The following is a 19,519-nucleotide window of genomic DNA, read 5'->3' as shown; positions in this document are numbered from 1 at the left end:
CCCACGTGGATGCTCGGGTGGTGAGGGGGCGAGCATCGGGTCGGGTCGGGTTCGAGTCTCATCCTCCTGAGTGTGGTCTTCTCTCTTGGTGAGTGGCCTACTTCTCTGTCGTTGGACTTCGGCACACAGGTCGAGGTCAGGAGGGGGATTTTCCGACTCGACTCTTCCGAAGCTTAAGTTAGCTTTTGATGAAATGAGATACTGTCGAGTGTTTGAAGTCCTCCCCCCCCCCCCCGCCCCCCTCTTGATTAAGGAGGGTTAGCTTTTATACCTGCTAGGATGAGTTGGTCGTACGGGGTCAATTAACTATGGTCGGCTCCTTGGGCGACCGACTTTAGCTTCTGTACGAACACCGACCGACCTGCACGGATCGGTGTCGTACGATAGCACCCCGAGCTTTCCGGGACAATTGTAGCCACCATTAGGCTACCACACCCCATAATACTTACATTGTGGTACACACGACTGGATTAGTGACTACTAACGGCTATCGTTCTTAATAATACTATTGTTAACAACAAGCTATCAATGGTGGTTCATTAATCAAGCATGAGGAACCTCACATTGCCTGCAAATAGGTGGTAAGATGGACCGGATAGAAAAGCATATCAGCAATACAGATGAATCATTCATGCATCATAAATAGAAACTGAATAATACTTTTTCGCGAGCGAAAAGTGCTAACAGATAGATCTAAAGTATTTGATTTTATAAACATGACTCTGATACCAATTATAAGCATAAAGTGTTTATCTGATCTGTGGGTGCACCATCATTAGATCTAAAAGCTATAGCGATACTAATCTATAAGAAGAATTAGACTTGTCATTTTCTCTCTTCCTATCTTTTATAGGACTACTATGAGCAATAGATTATGGACAAAGAAGAGATGAGAGAATATATGTAATATCTCATTAACTAGCTCACGTAACTAAGGGGAGATAAGAGAAAATCAATAATCTCTCAATAATATCATGTTTTTAGTCCATAGGAGATGCTATCTATTTATAGATGAGAATAGATGATCTAGTATAAGTAATTAGAAAAATCCCTCAAGATGAGGAGGACTTCATTTCTATTGGTCGATAATCATAATCAGAATCCAATCATATCCATAATATATCGTACCTAACTAAATAGAGTCACACAATCTAACATATACAAGAAAGAGCATCTAAGACCCTTTTGAATACACCTGGAAGATCTAAAAGTCCTAGACATATTTTAGGAGTATATTGCGTCGGTATGAATCAAAGTCAATTTTTCCAACTATCACCAATAACTTTAGCATGTCAACAACATTAACATAATTATAAGATTTATATGAAAATTTATGGTACTCTTTTTATATAAAATACGAGATTCTAATTTATGTAATTTTACCACTAATCGCCAAACTATTTTGTTGATTGAGCATCACCAAAATTATATTTTGAAGATGTAAAATGTTTGCAATTACATGTGGATGTAAATAAATAGTGGAAATGAGATAATTACACAATTTTTTAGATAAAAAATGAAATATTTTAAGTTAGATTTTGTACGATGTGGAAGACACTTGACATGTTGGATGGAGGCAGAGCCATGTAAAACAATTTTCTTCTTAAGAAATTGTTTTGTAATATAATATGAGACCATCACATTTAAAATGATGATTAAATGTCGGGAACAATTGCGTGCTTTCCCCGATTATAAATTTTCCTCAACTATAAACGCAATCAAGATATATAACAAAACAAACGACCGACTTAGTTACCTTTCCTCCTTTCCGTCCATGTAACATGGACCTACCCATTCATCAACCCGCAGGCTAATGTGACTTTATGGCTACCTCTATAGGCAAGGCAATGTCGACGACATTCCCAATTGAAACAATGCTGACTGACGCATCGAGCAAATGAGACTGAGGATATTGTGTCAAATAAGTTTAATATGATATATCGAGAAAATGAGGTTGAGGATAGTGTAAAATAAATCAAAATGATGTGTCCACAGCAGACGATTCTTGTTGGTTTCTCTCCGATCAATTAAATTAAATTTAATCTCAAGGCGCACTTTTTATCCATAATCTAAATTAAAACACTCGGTGTGACATCTGACACAGAATTAGTAGATGCAGGATAAAAGCAACAATCATCCTTAAAAACACTCGAAAGTAAATTAAATTAGTCCGAGAAAGGATAACATAATAAAAGCATAATCTCATTTGTTCTTGAAAGCAGAAGATAGCGCTGAAACTAAATATCCATACTTGCATCATTATATCTAGCATTCGACTTCCTTCATCCGGTAGCACTCCTGACATGATACTTAGCATTTGATTTCCTTCAGTCCATAGGCAAAATATAAGAACGTTGGATCAATTGCACCATCCTTGTAGTATGCTACCACCAAACTTCCATCATCATGCATGCTTTCACCCACAAAACTGCCAAAAGATATCATTTATCAAAAATAAACAGATTGTATTCATAATATAGCCACAACTAAGTTGATTTAAAATATATGCTACAAATAAAAAACATTAGTCTGATATGTAACATAACCCATTATAAAGTGCAGTATAGAACCCTAGTTGAATGTAGGCAGGCCCCTACTGGATAAGGCTTCCGATGGTTGTTTCAATAAAACTCAAACATGACCAGTCTTTATGGTCACAAAGGGATAACCTTAGGATAGTTTCTAGGGCCCATCATCATTCTAGTGGAATGTATTAAAAGAAGTATCAAGGTTTAAAGGAAGACCTATGGCTTGCTGGATTCCTATTGTGTTATTGCTTCCCTTCTCTAATCGAAAATTTTAAAATTATTGTATACTAACAATCATCTAGAAAGCAAAAACTCAAATTATAAAAAATATATGCAAAGATTCTGATCCTTACAATTGTAGGTCTTTAAGTTTTGAAAGCAATAACTTTGTAGCTCCCTCGATGTGCTTCTTGAACAATTCCTGCTTCTCCTCGTCGAGTTTAGGAGTTAGTAACTTGATATAACGCTTGATATAAGTCACAAACTGCTTCTTGTCAAAGGCAGGTTGTTCCTATTAATAATTTGAAAGGCTTTACCAGCCACGATCCACACATTATAACTGAATAGATATTTTTAATGTAGAAGAAAGAGCATTGACCTGAAGTCTGAATGTGTCAACTATATCAACCACCTTAGTAGCAGTATCATCAACTCCTTCATCTTCTCCACCTTCTGCGGAAGGATTTGCACCAATGTCCACATCAACAGCCCCTTTAACTACCCACTGCCAGTCAATATGCTCAAAATCAGTACAACAAACAAGTACCAAATTTGAGAGCAATTTTGAGAACAAAGAATTGCTAGTCATCTTGAAATGACTACAAAATTATTTGATGTCACAAAACTGATTGAAAAGAAATTAATAGAGAGAAAAATCCATTTGCCAAAAAGATATGCAATAAGACCAGGTCAAAGCAAATACATAAAGAAAGGCTAAAAATGAAACAAAAATCATTCTACTAATGATACAACAACATAAAAGCATTGTGATTATAATAAAAAAGTTTGAAAATGGCTAACCTTCCCTTCAACTTCCCACAACATCCCATTTTCAATTTCCTTGCTCGTGAATGAGTCCGACAAAAGCTCATCACCTAGGAGAATAAAACAAACAAATTTATCACAAAAACACAACAAACAACATATGTAAGAAGAGTTCATAAGGAGCTACTAGTGTGGATACAGTTGCACAAACAAGATAGACAATATTGCTCAATATCCTAAAGATTAAATGAGAACAAATATAGAACTTAGATCTATTTGACACCATATTTAAGGCATCTTCAAGTGAGACAACACTAGAAAAAATAAAAAGACAAACAATTCTCTTAAATTACAAGCAAAAGAGAGACAATTAATTACAAAATCAATCATGAGGTAGAAAAAGCAGTTAACAAGCTTCCCTGGCAGGGGAGAAGCTCTAATTAACCACTAACTATTCTACATGCTGATTTGCGTATATTAGACAACATCACAAGAAATGAATTACAGGAAGATCAACATGTTGAGGTTTCTCATCTTCTGCCTACCAGTCTCCAAGAGTGCAAAAAGAATTCAAACTAAAAGTACTACAAAAGTGTCAGAAGTGAAATTACGCATGGAGCAGTCTGCTGCATCGTGAAGCATTTTTCTCTTGTAACAATGAAACATCACCTGTATAACTAACTCAAAAACACGTCCTCCTAATGTTCTAAAGGCCCATATGTAATACATGTTTCATTGATCAGGTTAATCATTAAGACGATTGAAACATCGGGATACATACAGCTACTACTATCATTGGCTATCATAATATAACATTTAAAGGAAAGACAAGAAAGTTCATATGCTTAAGGGCCGTGCAGCTCAAAATCCATACCCTAGGAGAACAGCTAAACCAGAGCAAACAACTTATTATAGTACCTAAAGTCACAAAAAAGAAAGCATACAATGAGGAGCCAGAAAATTCTTTTATTGGCCAAACCTCAACCAAGCAATTTTTCAGTACTGAACTAAAAATGGCATTTCCATATAGCAAGTTTCGATTTCACCGCCTCCCAGTTTTGGACACAAAAGTTGTAAATCCAAGAAGGCTAGAGTGTCTATGCCTGAGAGTTCTCAGCCGAGGTGAATCCTACATTTCAACAAAAACCCAGCTGGGGGATTATTTAGCGCATGTGAGGCTGGCTATTGACATTTCTTTTCCATCCTGTTCAAGATTTTGAATGGATATTGTGGCGTTAAGACTGCTTTTTCTTGTGGCAATATGAGGCTGTTGACATGTAGTTGTTCTGGCATCGGGACACTTTCTTCTCTCTCCTCAGTTCAGCTATACCGAAACAGTACGAAATTTCGATCTTGCTAAAAGATGAAAGGAAAAATAATATAGAAGATGCAGGAACGAAACTCATCAATGCAGATTAACAAAAAAAAACAAAACAAAACAGATCCAGACAAGGCAAGAAAAATAAGACAAAAAAACCTTCGATCAGGACGCTATAACACAAAAGATCGCATGTTTTTCTCAGATCTATAGATCAATAAAAAATCTCTCAACAAGAACGCTGAGATCTTCACGCGTACCTGTGAGAAGATCTTGATACACCAACATGGCTCCTCTCAAAATGATCTAACCCTAATCCCAGAGGAGACGGAGAAGCAAAGGCGAGAGAGGATGATATGATCCAGGGAAAGACGATTTATGGGTTGGGATTGGGGCCCTCCTCTTTTTGAACGTGCTTTTGAAGCGTCTGATACCAAATGGACGGCTGTGGCTGCCGCTTTAGTGGAAACGCCGCATATGTTCCGGGTAGGAATCGGATTCCCACTGAGAACCCGCATAGAAACTCGGTTGGCCCTTTAATCCACAATATTCCATCTTTTTCTTTCTTCCACAAATGCATATATTTTTCATTCCATCTTTTCAACTTTGTACCTTTTATCGTAATAATAATTCCACAAAGCATTATTATAAAAATATCTTTTAAATATTTAATAATTGGCACCTGCAAGCTTGCGTTATGTTCCTCGTTGTAAGATGAATGAAAAATTCAACGCGAAAAAATCGGGCAGAAGAACAAGTGATTTATTCTTGCAAAACACTAACGCTGATTTTATTTTCTCGAATGAAATATTTCCCTTTAATGTTTATGTTCTCAGAAAACAGGATAATTTTCTTTCCCTTTAATATTCGTAGTTAGAAGTTCAAACCAGACGACATAGCAGAAAACGTGACCGGTGATTCATCTCAAATTGGAATGTAGTCTTCAAAAACAGGGAAGTGCAGTTCGAATACAAATGTAAAATTTACTGGGTTCTCTCGTTGATGAATGTAACCAGGAAATATTTTATGCAGGGAGATAGTCAGGCTGAAGAGTGAACCGGCGGAATCACTCCTCCATGGCATCGACTTCGGCTACTTCCACCTTCGACTTCAATGGGGTGATCTTAGTAGACAGTACCTCTGCAACCACACAAAAAACACCATATATAATTTCTGCTCTGTCTTCTTTTTCAGCTTCCTAAAGTTTGATTGAATCATTAAGACGTACCAGTATGACCCTTGACAAAGTTATAGCCTCTTGAGCTGACATATGTCCTAGGGTTTGGCAGCTGGTGATTCCTCAAGTACTCGGTATGGCCCTGGAAATGTTTGAAAATATAAGCTGTTGGTTAAGGCAAAGAGAACATATAAGTATATAGTCGATAAAAATTTCAGTCACGGAGTTGCACATACTTTGGTTATTACACAAACATCAACGTTGCTTCCACTTCCCAAATCATTGAATATCCCAGAGCATATGGCCTCGCTTACAAGTTTTATACCTTCCTCTTTCTGCACAAACAAGAAAAAGTTTCGGTAAGAACTCTGGATTCAGACTCCGCGATACGATTGCAGTCTTATCAAGTATTATGCAGGATGGAGAGTTTCACCAGATGTACATTTAGATTTTAACGTTATTACTATCAATCACAACAAGCTATTTCCTGTAAATACGGGTCGGATGTAGTGCAAAACCCAAATTTGAGAAGCACCATCAAATATTTGATGGGTCTTTGCCACCAGTTGATTCAAAGTGTAACCTCAGAGAGCTAGTTGTCTGGCAGAAAAAGCTACATATCAATGAGGTACAGAATGGAAGGCAGGAAACAAGCTTGGATTTAGTCGATAAATTTCTACCATTGAACCATCCCATCAAGGGTCTCAGTCTGCTTTTAACTTATCTAACAGTGTGTAGGAAGACATTTTACAGCTTTCATGATTAATGTCTTAATTATGTCCAGTAGTAACTTGATATGCTAACAGCACATTTGTCTGCTAATAGTTCATAACAAAGATTTGATCTTGGCTAAGTGATGTTTAACTATAAAGCAACATCAGTGACAGCATACATATGATTTTCCACAATCTAATATTGTTTACTTACAGTTAGACCCTCTCTGAATTTTGACTCAAAGACAGCCATTGCAGCAAGAGAACCAGAACCCATTGTAGCAAAAGGAAGAGTGTCAGTTGAACCATGAGGGTATACCTACATAATGGTCATGTTATTAGAAGCTGCAGCAGATATCTAACAGATAATAAATCTCTCTTAACATTTAACTGAAGACATTGCACTTACTGTGTGCAGATGTGGTCCTGTAACATCAACTCCTCCAAGAACTAATGCAGCACTAACATGACCTTGGTAACTGTTGAAAAAGTAATTATCATAGAAGTTGAAATGTACCAATTACAGCGAAGCACTTACCAACAGTTTTTAGGAGTATCCTACTTGGCATACCACATAGATAATGTACCTGAACAGATGTGATTTCAAAAGTGTAAGGGCAGTAACAACCCTCGATTCTCGACCAGTTGCATAACGATGAAGCTGCAGCTGGGAGCTAACCATATCTGGTGTTGCAAATAGATAAACTACATTATTTATAACGATTGATAGATTATTAACTTATCCCATAAAAGCATAACTGGTGTCGATGCAATTGTGCCAAAGGAAAGATTAAAATGACAGACTGGTGCATGCACCAGATGCCTACCTGTTACTGCCTCTGTATCAGCAGCAGTTCCAGCTCCACAACAATAAATATTTGGAGCCATGTAATGAATTTTTTCACAATTCTTATCAGCGACTATAGGCCCTTCAGTTGCTCTCGTATCCGCTCCAAGAATAACACCATCCTGAAAATATAGGAAAAAAAACAAAATTGTGTGTATATATCAACCCTTATATCCTTAAAATATTGTAGTTACTTGAAAGACCTAGTGCATTTAAAATATTTTCTGCAAGCACTTCTGACAAACTTTGCTGACTACTAAGTGGAATTGTTTTGTTCGGTATTGATAGGAGAAAGCATGAACCCAGCAAGTTATCCTCCTTACAAAAATTAAGAATTCAATGGTGTACCATAATTAGTAGAGAAGATTTTTTATGTGCTCAGAAATCATAATATATGCTTGTACCTTCATGATCAGAATCAGATCACCAAATCTTATTTACATTTCTAAAAACATGCACATAAATACCAAATCATCAAAAAGAAAATAGCATAAGCACCTGAAAGACTAAGCCAACAATGGTTGTTCCAGTCTTTCTGAAAGTTGGGAGATGCATGCCTTTTTTCAACAGCATTTCATTTCTTTGACACAAATCAAAGCTGAAGCCACCTTTTGTTGGAGCATCTGCAGTAAGCCTAGCCATTCTGGAGAGAAATGACAACTAAATCAATTAAAAAAGCAAACAAATACCATATGAAGGGCCAGTTTAAACATTAAGACGAAACAAAAGCTACTACAAAGGGATGAAGCTGCACCAAACCCACTAAGGCAAAATGATAAATTACCCCAAAAGACAAAAAGGAAGGTTATAGAATTGCCTTGGTATAAGTCAATTCATATCATCAAAGGTTAAGATGCTTAAACCATTAACATAAAAGTTTTTTTGCATTTTTGGCTCTGTAGATACAAACATCAGGACATTAACAGAAATTTAACCAATGATAATTGGGTACAATACCATATAGCACTTCCGTGTTACATACTAGAGTTAGTAGGATCACACCGTTAAGGTTACATTCTTGGATATATATATACATATATATATATATACATATATATATATATACATATATATATATATATATATATATATACATATATATATATATACCCTTTGACTAACTTACACCAAGAGACCCTAAATTATAGAGCCAATTTCAAATTGGTCTCATCGATTAAAATTGTGGCGATGGAGATCTCAAATTTTAGAATTTGATTCAATATGGTATATCTATGTCACACCCCACATTTATTAAAATTAAACCATCACTTCAAAATCCACAATTTATAGAAGATGTTTTATTTCAATATCCTTGTCTTTGCAAATTTTAACTCAAAAAAGGGCTGCAATTTCTTGTGAGTACCACAAGTGGCGAAAAGGTCTCCTTCACCGAAGCCTCAAATCTATTACAAGTTAATAGGTTACTTTGAAAATAAGTATAAGATAAAAGTACATCAGCAACTATACATGCTGGTAGGAACCTTCGAAAAATACTTCTTATGCAACATATTCAAATATTCAAATATTAACAACAACAACATATCAATTATTATGAAACGCATGTATCAAATAAACAATAATACTTCTTATGCAGTAAAAAAAATCATGCATCAATCACATACACCATATCTCGATGACATACACAACAATCAAGCAACAAAGGCCTACATCAGACCCGATAGTGCACTCTCTCAACAGCACATGAAGAGATACTCCACAAGATGGGTTTTATAAACTCTCAACAGCAGATGGAAAGAACTCATATAGCACTCCCATCAGTGAATGGGGTGGTGTCCCTCACCCACTCAAGTAGGGAAATGTTCGTCCTAACAACATATGGAGGAATCGTCCACCCGTTATGTCTAATGGCCCGTTAATCTCCAAAGGGAATCGCCCTAACCTGCCTTCGAAAAGGCTACATAATCATCCATGATCATTCATCCATTCGTTCATATATACAATCAAAAATATCATAAGAGATCATGCTTGGAGTATGATCTGCTAGACTATGTCTATTAGTAGCTCTGTACTGTAATGGGCTCGTAGCTCCTTTCATAGTGCACTTCTAATGTGGACTACTCAGCATAACCACATATATCACATGATAACAATCATGTTAAGAATATCAACTTTGTCTCAAAATTAATGGAGAACCACTAATCATTTCCTAATCACAACTTCGAATAAAGCTTTTAGGTTCATCAAACCATATAGACATGAGGTACCAATCTCTCAATAGCCCTTAATCAACTTGAACCCTACTTGAAATAGTCCAATTGACTTATACCAACTCAAGTTAACTATAAACTGACTGAACCAACCTTTAATCCTTATTGAACTGGTCTAGAATCACCTAAGACTAATCTAATTTGGATTTGATTGGTTCCAATTAGTTCCGATAAGATTGAACTGGTCAAATTGGTCCGAAATCACCCTGAACCGATTTGGATAGGTCAAACCGGTATGATTCAATCAAATAATGAGCTCAAATTAATAAAGAAAGAGAGAATGGGCTAGGCTACACAATGCTAACCCAGACTGGATAGGCCCACCTGAGCCCTGTACAGGTTACGAACGCTGCACATGCTTTGCCCAGGTAGCAAGTTGGGCTGAGGTGCAATAGATTGAGCCACGCTTGGCTCATGGGCTGGGCTTGCCTATGGCCTTACGAGCTAAGCCTACTTGTGGCCTCACGAGCTAGGCCACACCTTGCCACACGAGTTGGGCTGACCTAGTCTGACAGATCAACTTGACTCAGGTTAGACACGAGTTTGACTCCTCTTAGAAATTAGATTTCAATCCTTTCAAAAATATTTTAAAATATTACATGATAACAATTAAACCTAAACACATTACAAAAATAAGCATTTCATTAAAACATTCAAAAATACAATATTAATTTATTAAAATATACTTTAAATAATTAAATTCAAAATATATTTTCATGAATAAACAATCCAATAAATTCATGATCCCAAATTTAAAATTATTTAATCTGTAGAACTATTATTTTGACAAGGATTTTGTAAAATTCATCAACTTAGGATTTAAGTAACTCATGCATCATCAACCTAAAATAAATAATTATTTTAACATCAAAATTTAATGATCATTATTTACTAATCATAAAATTTCAAAATTAAAACATCATCATGCATCATAAAATTATAATATCAATGATTTCAAAGCATAAATCAAAGCTTCGAAAGAAAAGGTAGTGAATCCTACATCTTCTTGGGGATTCTCTCCTTAATCCTCGAACTACCAACTTCAATAAGGAATGAGGGATGAGAAGTCCCTTTATATAGGAGAAGATAAGCCCACCACAAAAGGTAAAATATTTTAATTTTCGTTTTTAATTTATTTTATTTTATTTTCACACACAAAAATAGAATTATAACATTTATTTCCTATAATTCACAACAAAAATGGAATTCAAAATATTTATTTCCTAAAAATTACATCACTAACTAGGAAAAAAATTAATTAATAATTTTTCGAATTATTTAATTGATTGACTAAAATCCTAACTTGCCCACACTGTTGAGGAGATAGATTGCAATCAGTTCCTTGAGCATATTACATAAACAAGGAAATAAGTTATTCAAATAAAGCAACGCATTAATCATGGTAATTTACTTTATGTTAAGGGAAAAAAACTTCTTAAGTCATTACAATCTATCACCTACCATCTCTAAAACATGATGGAATGCTAACATGTAAGCACAATCATTTGGATCCACCACATAGATTGTGAATCGTACAAATTATAGTGTGTCATGTCAAATTCTAAATAAAAGAGAAAACAAAGTTCAGCTCTCTCCCAATGACATCAGGTCACTGTTACCATTGCAAAAGAAATGAAAGGAGAAGAAAAGGGGTGACACGGCTTGAAACAAATAGCAAAGTCACACATCAATTTCTTCTCTGCTGTATTTTACAACATAGATCACTAATGACACTTGTAAGGAGCAGATGGGAGAAAAAGAACAAGAGGCTTTCAACCAATGTGGCAGCTGATCACATCTTCTGTATGGACCCTTGCCATTAACTACAGCCTCCTCTGTGCTTGGTGATGATGATGAAAGGAAATGGGAAGAAGATAAAGATGAAGAAGAGAGGAGATCATGGCTGGCGAAGCAAAGAAGAATAACTCTTAACCATAGGACGTACAGGAACTCTCAGTGGGAGTTCTCCTATGTTTTAGAGATAATTAGATGAATATGCCAGTAATTTTTTTCAATTTTTAAATTTTAAAGGATGCCTGACGGAACACTTGATTCAAACTACTAAAAAAGATTTATGGATTGAATTGATTAAATTTTCAAAAGCAATTTGAAATTGGTCCAACGGTTTATGGACTATCGTGCAATTTATCCATGCCTTTTCCTACAACCATTAGACTAAGATCTAATTAGACTTGCAAACAACTTATTGCATTCAGATCTGTTGCCACAATGATACAATGAACAAAGAAATTGATAAGTTACGGCAATGCAAAGAATAGGTAGACCAACGCTCCTATTATTTATCACTACAGATAAATTTAAACCTCCTCTATGTGCTACTTAATAGTCCAAACACATATATCCCATCAATGATTACCCTCTTCTGCAAGCCCTTGGTTGCAGCTATGGCTTGAACAAACGATCGAAAGAACACATCAAGCTGGTCCAAAGCAGAAAGATATAGTACCAACTAAATTAAGAAACTAAATAAAAAATATCTAAGAAAAACCTATAAACAGACAGAACACGAAACCCTAATTCCACTTAACCAAAACCAGGCCGGACAAGCCAAACGGGACCCCCGTCATCAAAAGATCAGAAGATTTGTGATATCCGCGGAAGAAAAACACATGCCAAGAAAGATCGAAAGACGGCAGAAAATCAAAACGACGGATCGATAAATGCGAAGTGTACAGATGCATGGACAAGCCAAGCGACAGAGTGAAGAAGAACCTGTTGATCGTGATCTCGCTCCGGGATCACTGTCGCCCTCGATTTGGGATCCAGACGCGGTCTATCGAAGAAGAAGGCCGACAAGAAGGAGCTCAGTTGCCTCCTCCTTGTTCGTCCGATTTTTTATGGGGCGGGCTGCTTGGGAAGCAAGGCAGTCCTCCGAAACAAAACGGAGCGGATCCAGAAATGGATGAGTAGATCCGGCCCGATACGGGAATATGGACTCGATGACCGGTGCACCCGCTAAAAGGGTCGAGAATAAGCCGGGTAGGGTTGTGCGATCCGAATTCGACCCAATCGATAGCGGGTCGGATACGCGCTCTCTAAACGAGGTCGCTCCTCTTTCTTTGCCAAAACCCTAACCGGACAGGCGGCCGGGGACGGCAGCAACGAACGAATGATGAAGATGTGAAGAAGAAGAAGAAGGGCTTCATATATGTTAGATTGATCTGTAATAGGTGATATGGAGAGATTGAATGTGTGGAGGCATCCAATTTGTCACATCGCCTATAATCCGACACTTGAACATAGTGATGCCGACAATAATGCTCGACGATTCGAAATCATTCATGTTTGATTATTTGATGAAACTATCCCTTGATTTAGTGTATAGTAAACACTAAATCGACATTATGCGAATAGATGATCTTAACAATAATACTCAATGGTTCGGACGACTATTTACGTTTAATGATTCAATAAAATTACCCATTATGTGAATACTAAATGGAACGCATTATATGAACACACAATGATTCGATGAAAGTAGCCAAGGCGGAATAATTGTATTCTTCGTGACAAAATAAAGATTACTTTCCCTACCAATAAATAGATCACAAATAACCTGACTTTGCCACTCCACAAACCTAGAACACAAAGGGAGTCTTGTGAGCTTCAAATATTAATTTGACAAAATGTCAAATTAAATAGCTATTTGGAACATAGAAATGTTCAGGCAAACTCCAATATAACTTATGTGAATGAATGCTAATTGTTGCTCCAAGGGCATTATTCCTTCACAAAGCTACAATTCCTCAAATCCTTCTTCATCTCCTTCCTGCTCTATCCTTTCCAGATGTGCCCTCCATGACTCCATCTAATATTTAAACAACAAATTGAGAGAAACAATATTACTATCATGTCATCTTGCCTTGAGAGAGATGATTGAAATTACAATCAATAAATCTTACTTGTATTGTGGATAACAGATCGTGTACAAAGAATTAAAGCATAGAAGTAGCTACTGTTCTTAAGATAATTACAGCAGTTAAGAAAAATCAGATTGTGCTTCCTTTTATTTGGGGTTTTAAAAGAAGAAAATGCCCTCAATTACATCAAATATGAAGCTAATAGCTGAATTCTGCTTTCTTAGAAGAGACAAACAAGTTCATGTGTTACTGCAGTCATCCTATAGTTGTGTGTACAGCATAACCCTACACAAAAACCAAATAGCTACATATTTTCAGAACTATTTATTAGAAACTGCTACAAGTGGAAACGATCGCTGAGAATATTTTAGCAGCAGAACAAAAACAAGCCAGACAACAATTGGTCTACTGAACATGCTACAATTTCTTTGAGACCATCCTCTATCCTAAGGCTGCTCTCTTTAATCGATATCAGAACAAATATGCATATGAATTCCCTTAGATCAACATTTTGTTCTTAAGAAAGATTATTAAAATTTAATGTAACTAAACCTACCTATCAAATTGTTTGGGACTTTATGTCTTGTGACAAGTTGTAACCCCAACTATATCATGCACGTTATATTATACACAAAGCGGCCACCTATGACATACTAATCAAGAAAGTTTAGGTGCTCTTTAATCATGCGACATCAAAACACAACAGTCCCCAGTGCAAGTAAAAAAAACAAAGTTATCAACAAAGATATCAGCATGAACAAGATTAAGTAAATGCTGATGTTGCTCAAGCAGTCATTTCCAAACAGAATTTGGGCACTGATCAGCCTTGGTAGTCCCAAATTATTACAAGGCATTTGGATATAATATTAAGCCAAAGAACAAAAGCTTGTTGAGAACTCAATCTTTGAAACTGTGTCTATGGTGGTTCGTAAGTACCACAGTGTCACGAACGATCGTTGCGCACCCGCAACAACTCCGTTCAACGAACCGTTCGTCGCTCTCGTCTACATGTACAGCTGCTTGGCAGCATGTTTTGGCTTGGTTTTAAGTCATTTTGCTTGTAAAAATGTAAGTTCGAAAAAGTTGTAGCGCTACAGTGCGACCGCTTACCGAACCGAGCAAAACAGCCCCAAAACAACTCCGTTTTCGCGTGCCATGGGCTGATTTCTGCAGTCCGTTACTGCACGCAAAACGTCAACCATCTCAGCACCCTAGAACCACCCGGGTGGCACAGGGCTGGATGGGGCTTCGGTATAGTGTCGGACGTTGAACACCCTTTCGCAAGTTCGCACGTTACCTTGACGAAAACTTATTGTCGCGCCCGGCACCCGGTGAGCAGCTGTTTGTGGACTTGCAGCTGTTCGTTCAACCTTCTAAAGTCCTTGTTTTCCCCCTCTCCCTCTTTTCTATTGTGCACGCAAGGTGCTCACCGAATTGCTTGTAAAGCTTCCCCTTTTCGCGAGAAGTCGGGACTTGTCCGTCGCTCGTTCTTCGAACTAATCAACTTTCTCTTTTTACAAGTCCTTCGGGACCTACGAGAGGTTGCAAGTGGGCTGATCTTTGCAGACGCAAATTACAAGGGCGAAGCGCGACTTAGGCAACGCAAGCTAAGTTTGCATCTTTGCCGCAAGGGTGCCTCGTGACTTAGGCAACACAATCTAAGTTCGCGTCTTTGCCGCAAGGGTGTCTCATGCCTTAGGCAATTCCCGCTAAGGCCGTGACAACAGGACATGTAAATGTGACATTAAACCAAAGGAGGAAAATGTGCTGAGGATCCAATCTTCAAAGGAATGCATTAGTAGCTCTCACCATACTTCAAAACAGAGAATGTCATGAAGGAAAAGGAATTGGAAGAATAAAATGTTTCTAACATCCCAATAAGATGGGGACATTTTAAAACTTATCAATGATCTCATGTAAAAAGGCCCAGTAGCACGAGAATTCTAGTTGCTTGAATATCATAAGAGAGGATCCAAGCACCTAATAATCACTAACCTACACATATGTTGCAATACTTAGCAAATCTTTCTGGTAGCACTTTGACAACGCAACCCAACCTGGTTCTAGATAGAAATTACAGAAGTCTAATACCAAAGACTCCAAGAAGTGACCAAAGAAATTAAAGCTAGTTGTTCAATAGATTGAAAGCCTTAGAATGTTTTAATCTATTGAGAATACAGCACCATTGTCCACAGTGTCAAGCACTCCTAGTAATTAGAAGAATTATATCTAGCTATAAAGGTACAATTACAAAAGGGAACTAAAATTTATTTATGCATTTTAGTACCTCAGCATCAGAAAATCGCAATTGCTCAGCACTAAATACTATATTTCTGGTGTCATCAAACGGCTCATCTAAGTCCACGTTTTTTGCAATCTCATCGTACCCAACGACATTAACTCGGAAGCCATGGCTCATAAAAAGTTTATCTGTCCACTGATGTCTCTTTTCCTGCAATGGAGAAAGAGGAACATGGCAAGAACTTACAAAGGTAATAATATACAAGAAAGAGAAGAAAAAAAAACATGCTCGCACAACAAATCAACCTTTGTTTCAAATTCAGCCCCTGCCAAAAAGTCTGGCAATTCTCCCATGAGAATGCTTCCTTTCATAGCTGAACTGCTTACAAGGGATAATATACCTTTCAAGCTTGTCAAAGTTGATATGGGCAGCCCCTGCAGAAACACAGGAAAAGATTAGCCATCTCTGTAAGCCAATCAGCATGTTTTCACAAACAATATTCTGGAACTCCTTATACTCTGTACAAGGACCGAAAGGTTAACATCTAATCAAACTTAAACCAACATTATTTGATCCTAAATATATAATACGGCAATACTATAACAATCAGAAGCATGTGCCAACATATATACATGCTGGAGAAGGAGAAAAATAGTACATCAGAAGCAATTCATTGATCAGCAAGAACTTAAATCCTGGTGCCCTCAACTCTTCTCCAAGTACGAGACACCAAATGCAAAATTGAAAAGGGAATCGGGTACAAAAATTTCAAGAAATATAATGCAAATCCAAACTTCACCTGGATGGCCCATAAACTTGGCTTATTCCCACTAAAACCCTTCTTGTACAAGGCAGCCTGCAAATCAATCGACTCTAGAGGAACATGAACTAAATTACAGTTTCTCCCAATTTTAGCTCCTGTACCTATATTTATCCAAGGAGAATAATCAACAAGAAGATGTACAAAGTACATACTGCATCTCGATGCATTACAACTTCTAAAGTCAAAAGCAGATGGACTCATATCGCATACCCCTTTACTTGAAAAGAGGCACGAACCTTTTAGTTTTTGAGAAGCCACATTGAAGACACTCTGGGGAGAGATGTCAAATATGACACATGAAAATGGCCAACTCAGCCTATACGGACGTGTGTCCATACCATCTGTCAACAAAACAATCTATATGGAATAAGAAACAAACGTAATATGACAGATAAATGCAGCTATTTTATGATGTATCTAAATACCTGACTAAGCTCATCCATAGTTCCCAGCAAAGCAAGCAATTTATCATCAACATATTTTGTCGTCCACCTATAGTGGCGCAAAGAAGGTAAACACTTATCCTCCAAATCCTCATGGCTAACAGTAGGAGAAAGAAGGCAACCGGAGTATGGATCAACAAAAAGAGGATCTGCTGACATAAAACAAGAATGCCAAATTTTTGGCAAAATGAATATAAACTTTCGGAATTCCTTAGTAGAAAAAGTTGATGTTCGAGAACAACAATAGATAGAAAATTGCTATTTTACCACAAATACTGAAATAGAACTCATGAAAACAATGTTGTCGACTTAATGTCCGCTAATCTGTTTAGTTTCAACAAAAGCATTCCAGTAGTTCTACAACTTTATTGCATATTACTGTCAAAAGAAAACACAAACATCGTTACAAGAATCTCCAACCGTATGCTCAACGAGCTCGAAAGAGCAGCCACAACCTGCGAACTAATTGACTTCAAAGAAAAGAAAACAACAGCGCCCTACATATTTAGTAGCTCAGTAGCAATTCCACTAACAAATAGACAGATCGTAGCTGTGTTTGCATAGAATGACACCCAAGAAAATCCACTTGAGAAACCAAAGCCGAAGAAATTTATCCTTCAAGAAAAAAGAACATGAAAAATAAAGCGGTCTTAGATACTGTTAACAAATCCCTTAAACAATGCTCTTTTTTCCCCCTCACTTTCTTTAGCGAATTTCATCGAACACGTTTCGATCGTTAAAACAAGAAGAGATCGAGAGAGTGGGAGGGAAACGCGGACCTGGGCGGAGCGACTCTTGGAAGCGAAGAGAAGCGGCACGGAGAGCCGCCTGGAGCAGCGGGTCGGAGGCATCGGCCCCGAGTCTGGAGGCGACGACTCCACCGGTCCTCCGCCGGGATTCCGCCCACTTCCTCCGACCGGCGAAGACCACAGGAGGCGTAGATCGAACGGCGGAGGAGGGCTTCGGAGTCGCTTGCGGGCATAGGCTCGTTAAGGCGGCCATTTCACCTGCTTCTCCTCTTCCTTTTTCGTGACTCTTTTGCTGTATAATATTTTGTGCCACGAAAATTTGATGATACAGAGATGCAAATTGCATATTTATAGTGTGAAATATAAACAATACCGTACAAATACGTCTAAAATGTATATATTATCATGCCATGCAATACCATGTGTCCGACCCGGATGTCAATTCGGAGATAGTTGAGTCCCAATCAAGGTTTTATTCTATGCTCTCTCATATTGATATCAAAAATATATATAATTTTATAAAAGTTATATCAAGTATCTTTGATAAAATCGTTAGTCATGATCGCAAGGTATTGATTTACTTCAAATGTATGAAAGGTAGAGAATTTTAGAGAGTTAGAGATGATTGGGATAAAAATAGATTTGACGTAACACACCAGATTTGACGTGATACATCACGACGTCAGCCCTCCTGGACGGCACACTGCTCCAGGGGGCGAGCATTAACACCAACATAATGTGCACCCTCACTCACCGTACCCAGACGACCTCATCATCTGACCCCGCACGACCGGCCGAGGCAGGGGAAGGCGTCGATTGAGGCTCGCCATACCCTGCGGCAGCTCGGCCTTCCACGCAACGCCCATGACGACAACAGGCGCCATCAGAGGTACGGCCCTATCCCGGCAGGATGGCACATCAGGTAACATCAAACTCACCTATAAATACTCCCAGGCTCCAAACGAACGGGGCAAGCACACAGAAGCACGACTTCACCCAAAAACTCCTCTCCCAATCACTGACTTGATCGTCGGAGGGGTCGGGCCGAACCACCGACCCGACCTGTGTGTAGGTACTCGACCGAAGCCGACCCAACCCGGCGTCGCGAAGCATTCCAGCCAGACCTGCCGTAATCGGTCGCCACAAGATCCCGAGTGGAGTCACGCCTGATCCCAACCGTTCGGACCCCTGAACCAGCCGCGTCGACCCCAAGGTCACGGCTAAAAAAGTTACTTACCATAACAAGAGAGACGCATCTGAATAATCTTTTATGAATAATCATTATACTTGAAAACGAACTTTAATGTCAAAGATGATTATATATTTTTTTTTATCATAAATAATATTATGTTAAATTCGAAGAATTTATAACAACTATAGATATGATTATAACATTAAATGATATTGATATCGAGATATTGATCATTGAACATACTAATCATATGATAATAAAGTATCATAATAATTATTCTATTATTATTATTCTCATAAAAATATTATTTAATAAATATTTTATAAAATCATCATAAAATCACATTTATCCTTTGCGGAAACAGAACTTCATATTTCAATGAATTGTAAGACAA

General features: G+C 37.6%; 3 protein-coding genes across 4 annotated transcripts; all 3 read right to left on the bottom strand.

Annotated features, from left to right (window-relative positions):
- Positions 1–2,139: 2,139 nt before the first annotated feature.
- On the bottom strand, positions 2,140–5,245 carry LOC135650191 (translationally-controlled tumor protein homolog). The gene is made up of 5 exons (XM_065169407.1): positions 5,091–5,245; positions 3,549–3,622; positions 3,127–3,252; positions 2,882–3,039; positions 2,140–2,428 (listed from the first exon to the last, which is right to left on the bottom strand). The coding sequence occupies exons 1-5, from the start codon at positions 5,116–5,118 to the stop codon at positions 2,311–2,313; spliced, it is 504 nt and encodes a 167-aa protein (XP_065025479.1). The 5' UTR covers positions 5,119–5,245; the 3' UTR covers positions 2,140–2,310.
- Positions 5,246–5,726: 481 nt separating this feature from the next.
- LOC135650185 (proteasome subunit beta type-7-B-like) lies at positions 5,727–12,688 on the bottom strand. 2 transcript variants are annotated; one of them, XM_065169388.1, is made up of 9 exons: positions 12,529–12,688; positions 8,066–8,210; positions 7,548–7,689; positions 7,308–7,425; positions 7,130–7,199; positions 6,935–7,039; positions 6,244–6,342; positions 6,059–6,149; positions 5,727–5,970 (listed from the first exon to the last, which is right to left on the bottom strand). In XM_065169388.1, the coding sequence occupies exons 2-9, from the start codon at positions 8,207–8,209 to the stop codon at positions 5,897–5,899; spliced, it is 843 nt and encodes a 280-aa protein (XP_065025460.1). In that variant the 5' UTR covers position 8,210; positions 12,529–12,688; the 3' UTR covers positions 5,727–5,896. The 2 variants fall into 2 exon arrangements, with proteins under 2 accessions (XP_065025460.1, XP_065025467.1); XM_065169395.1 differs by having other exon boundaries at positions 7,308–7,404.
- Positions 12,689–13,283: 595 nt separating this feature from the next.
- On the bottom strand, positions 13,284–18,261 carry LOC135650179 (O-methyltransferase 1, chloroplastic-like). The gene is made up of 7 exons (XM_065169382.1): positions 17,964–18,261; positions 17,167–17,333; positions 16,978–17,098; positions 16,718–16,842; positions 16,224–16,352; positions 15,964–16,128; positions 13,284–13,624 (listed from the first exon to the last, which is right to left on the bottom strand). Exons 1-7 carry the CDS (start codon positions 18,184–18,186, stop codon positions 13,553–13,555), a joined length of 1,002 nt encoding a protein of 333 aa, XP_065025454.1. The 5' UTR covers positions 18,187–18,261; the 3' UTR covers positions 13,284–13,552.
- Between the last annotated feature and the right edge of the window lie 1,258 nt (positions 18,262–19,519).

Source organism: Musa acuminata, chromosome BXJ1-4 (genome assembly GCF_036884655.1).
Source record: "Musa acuminata AAA Group cultivar baxijiao chromosome BXJ1-4, Cavendish_Baxijiao_AAA, whole genome shotgun sequence".
Taxonomy (NCBI): Eukaryota; Viridiplantae; Streptophyta; class Magnoliopsida; order Zingiberales; family Musaceae; genus Musa; species Musa acuminata.
This window is presented reverse-complemented; position numbering and strand designations above follow the sequence as displayed.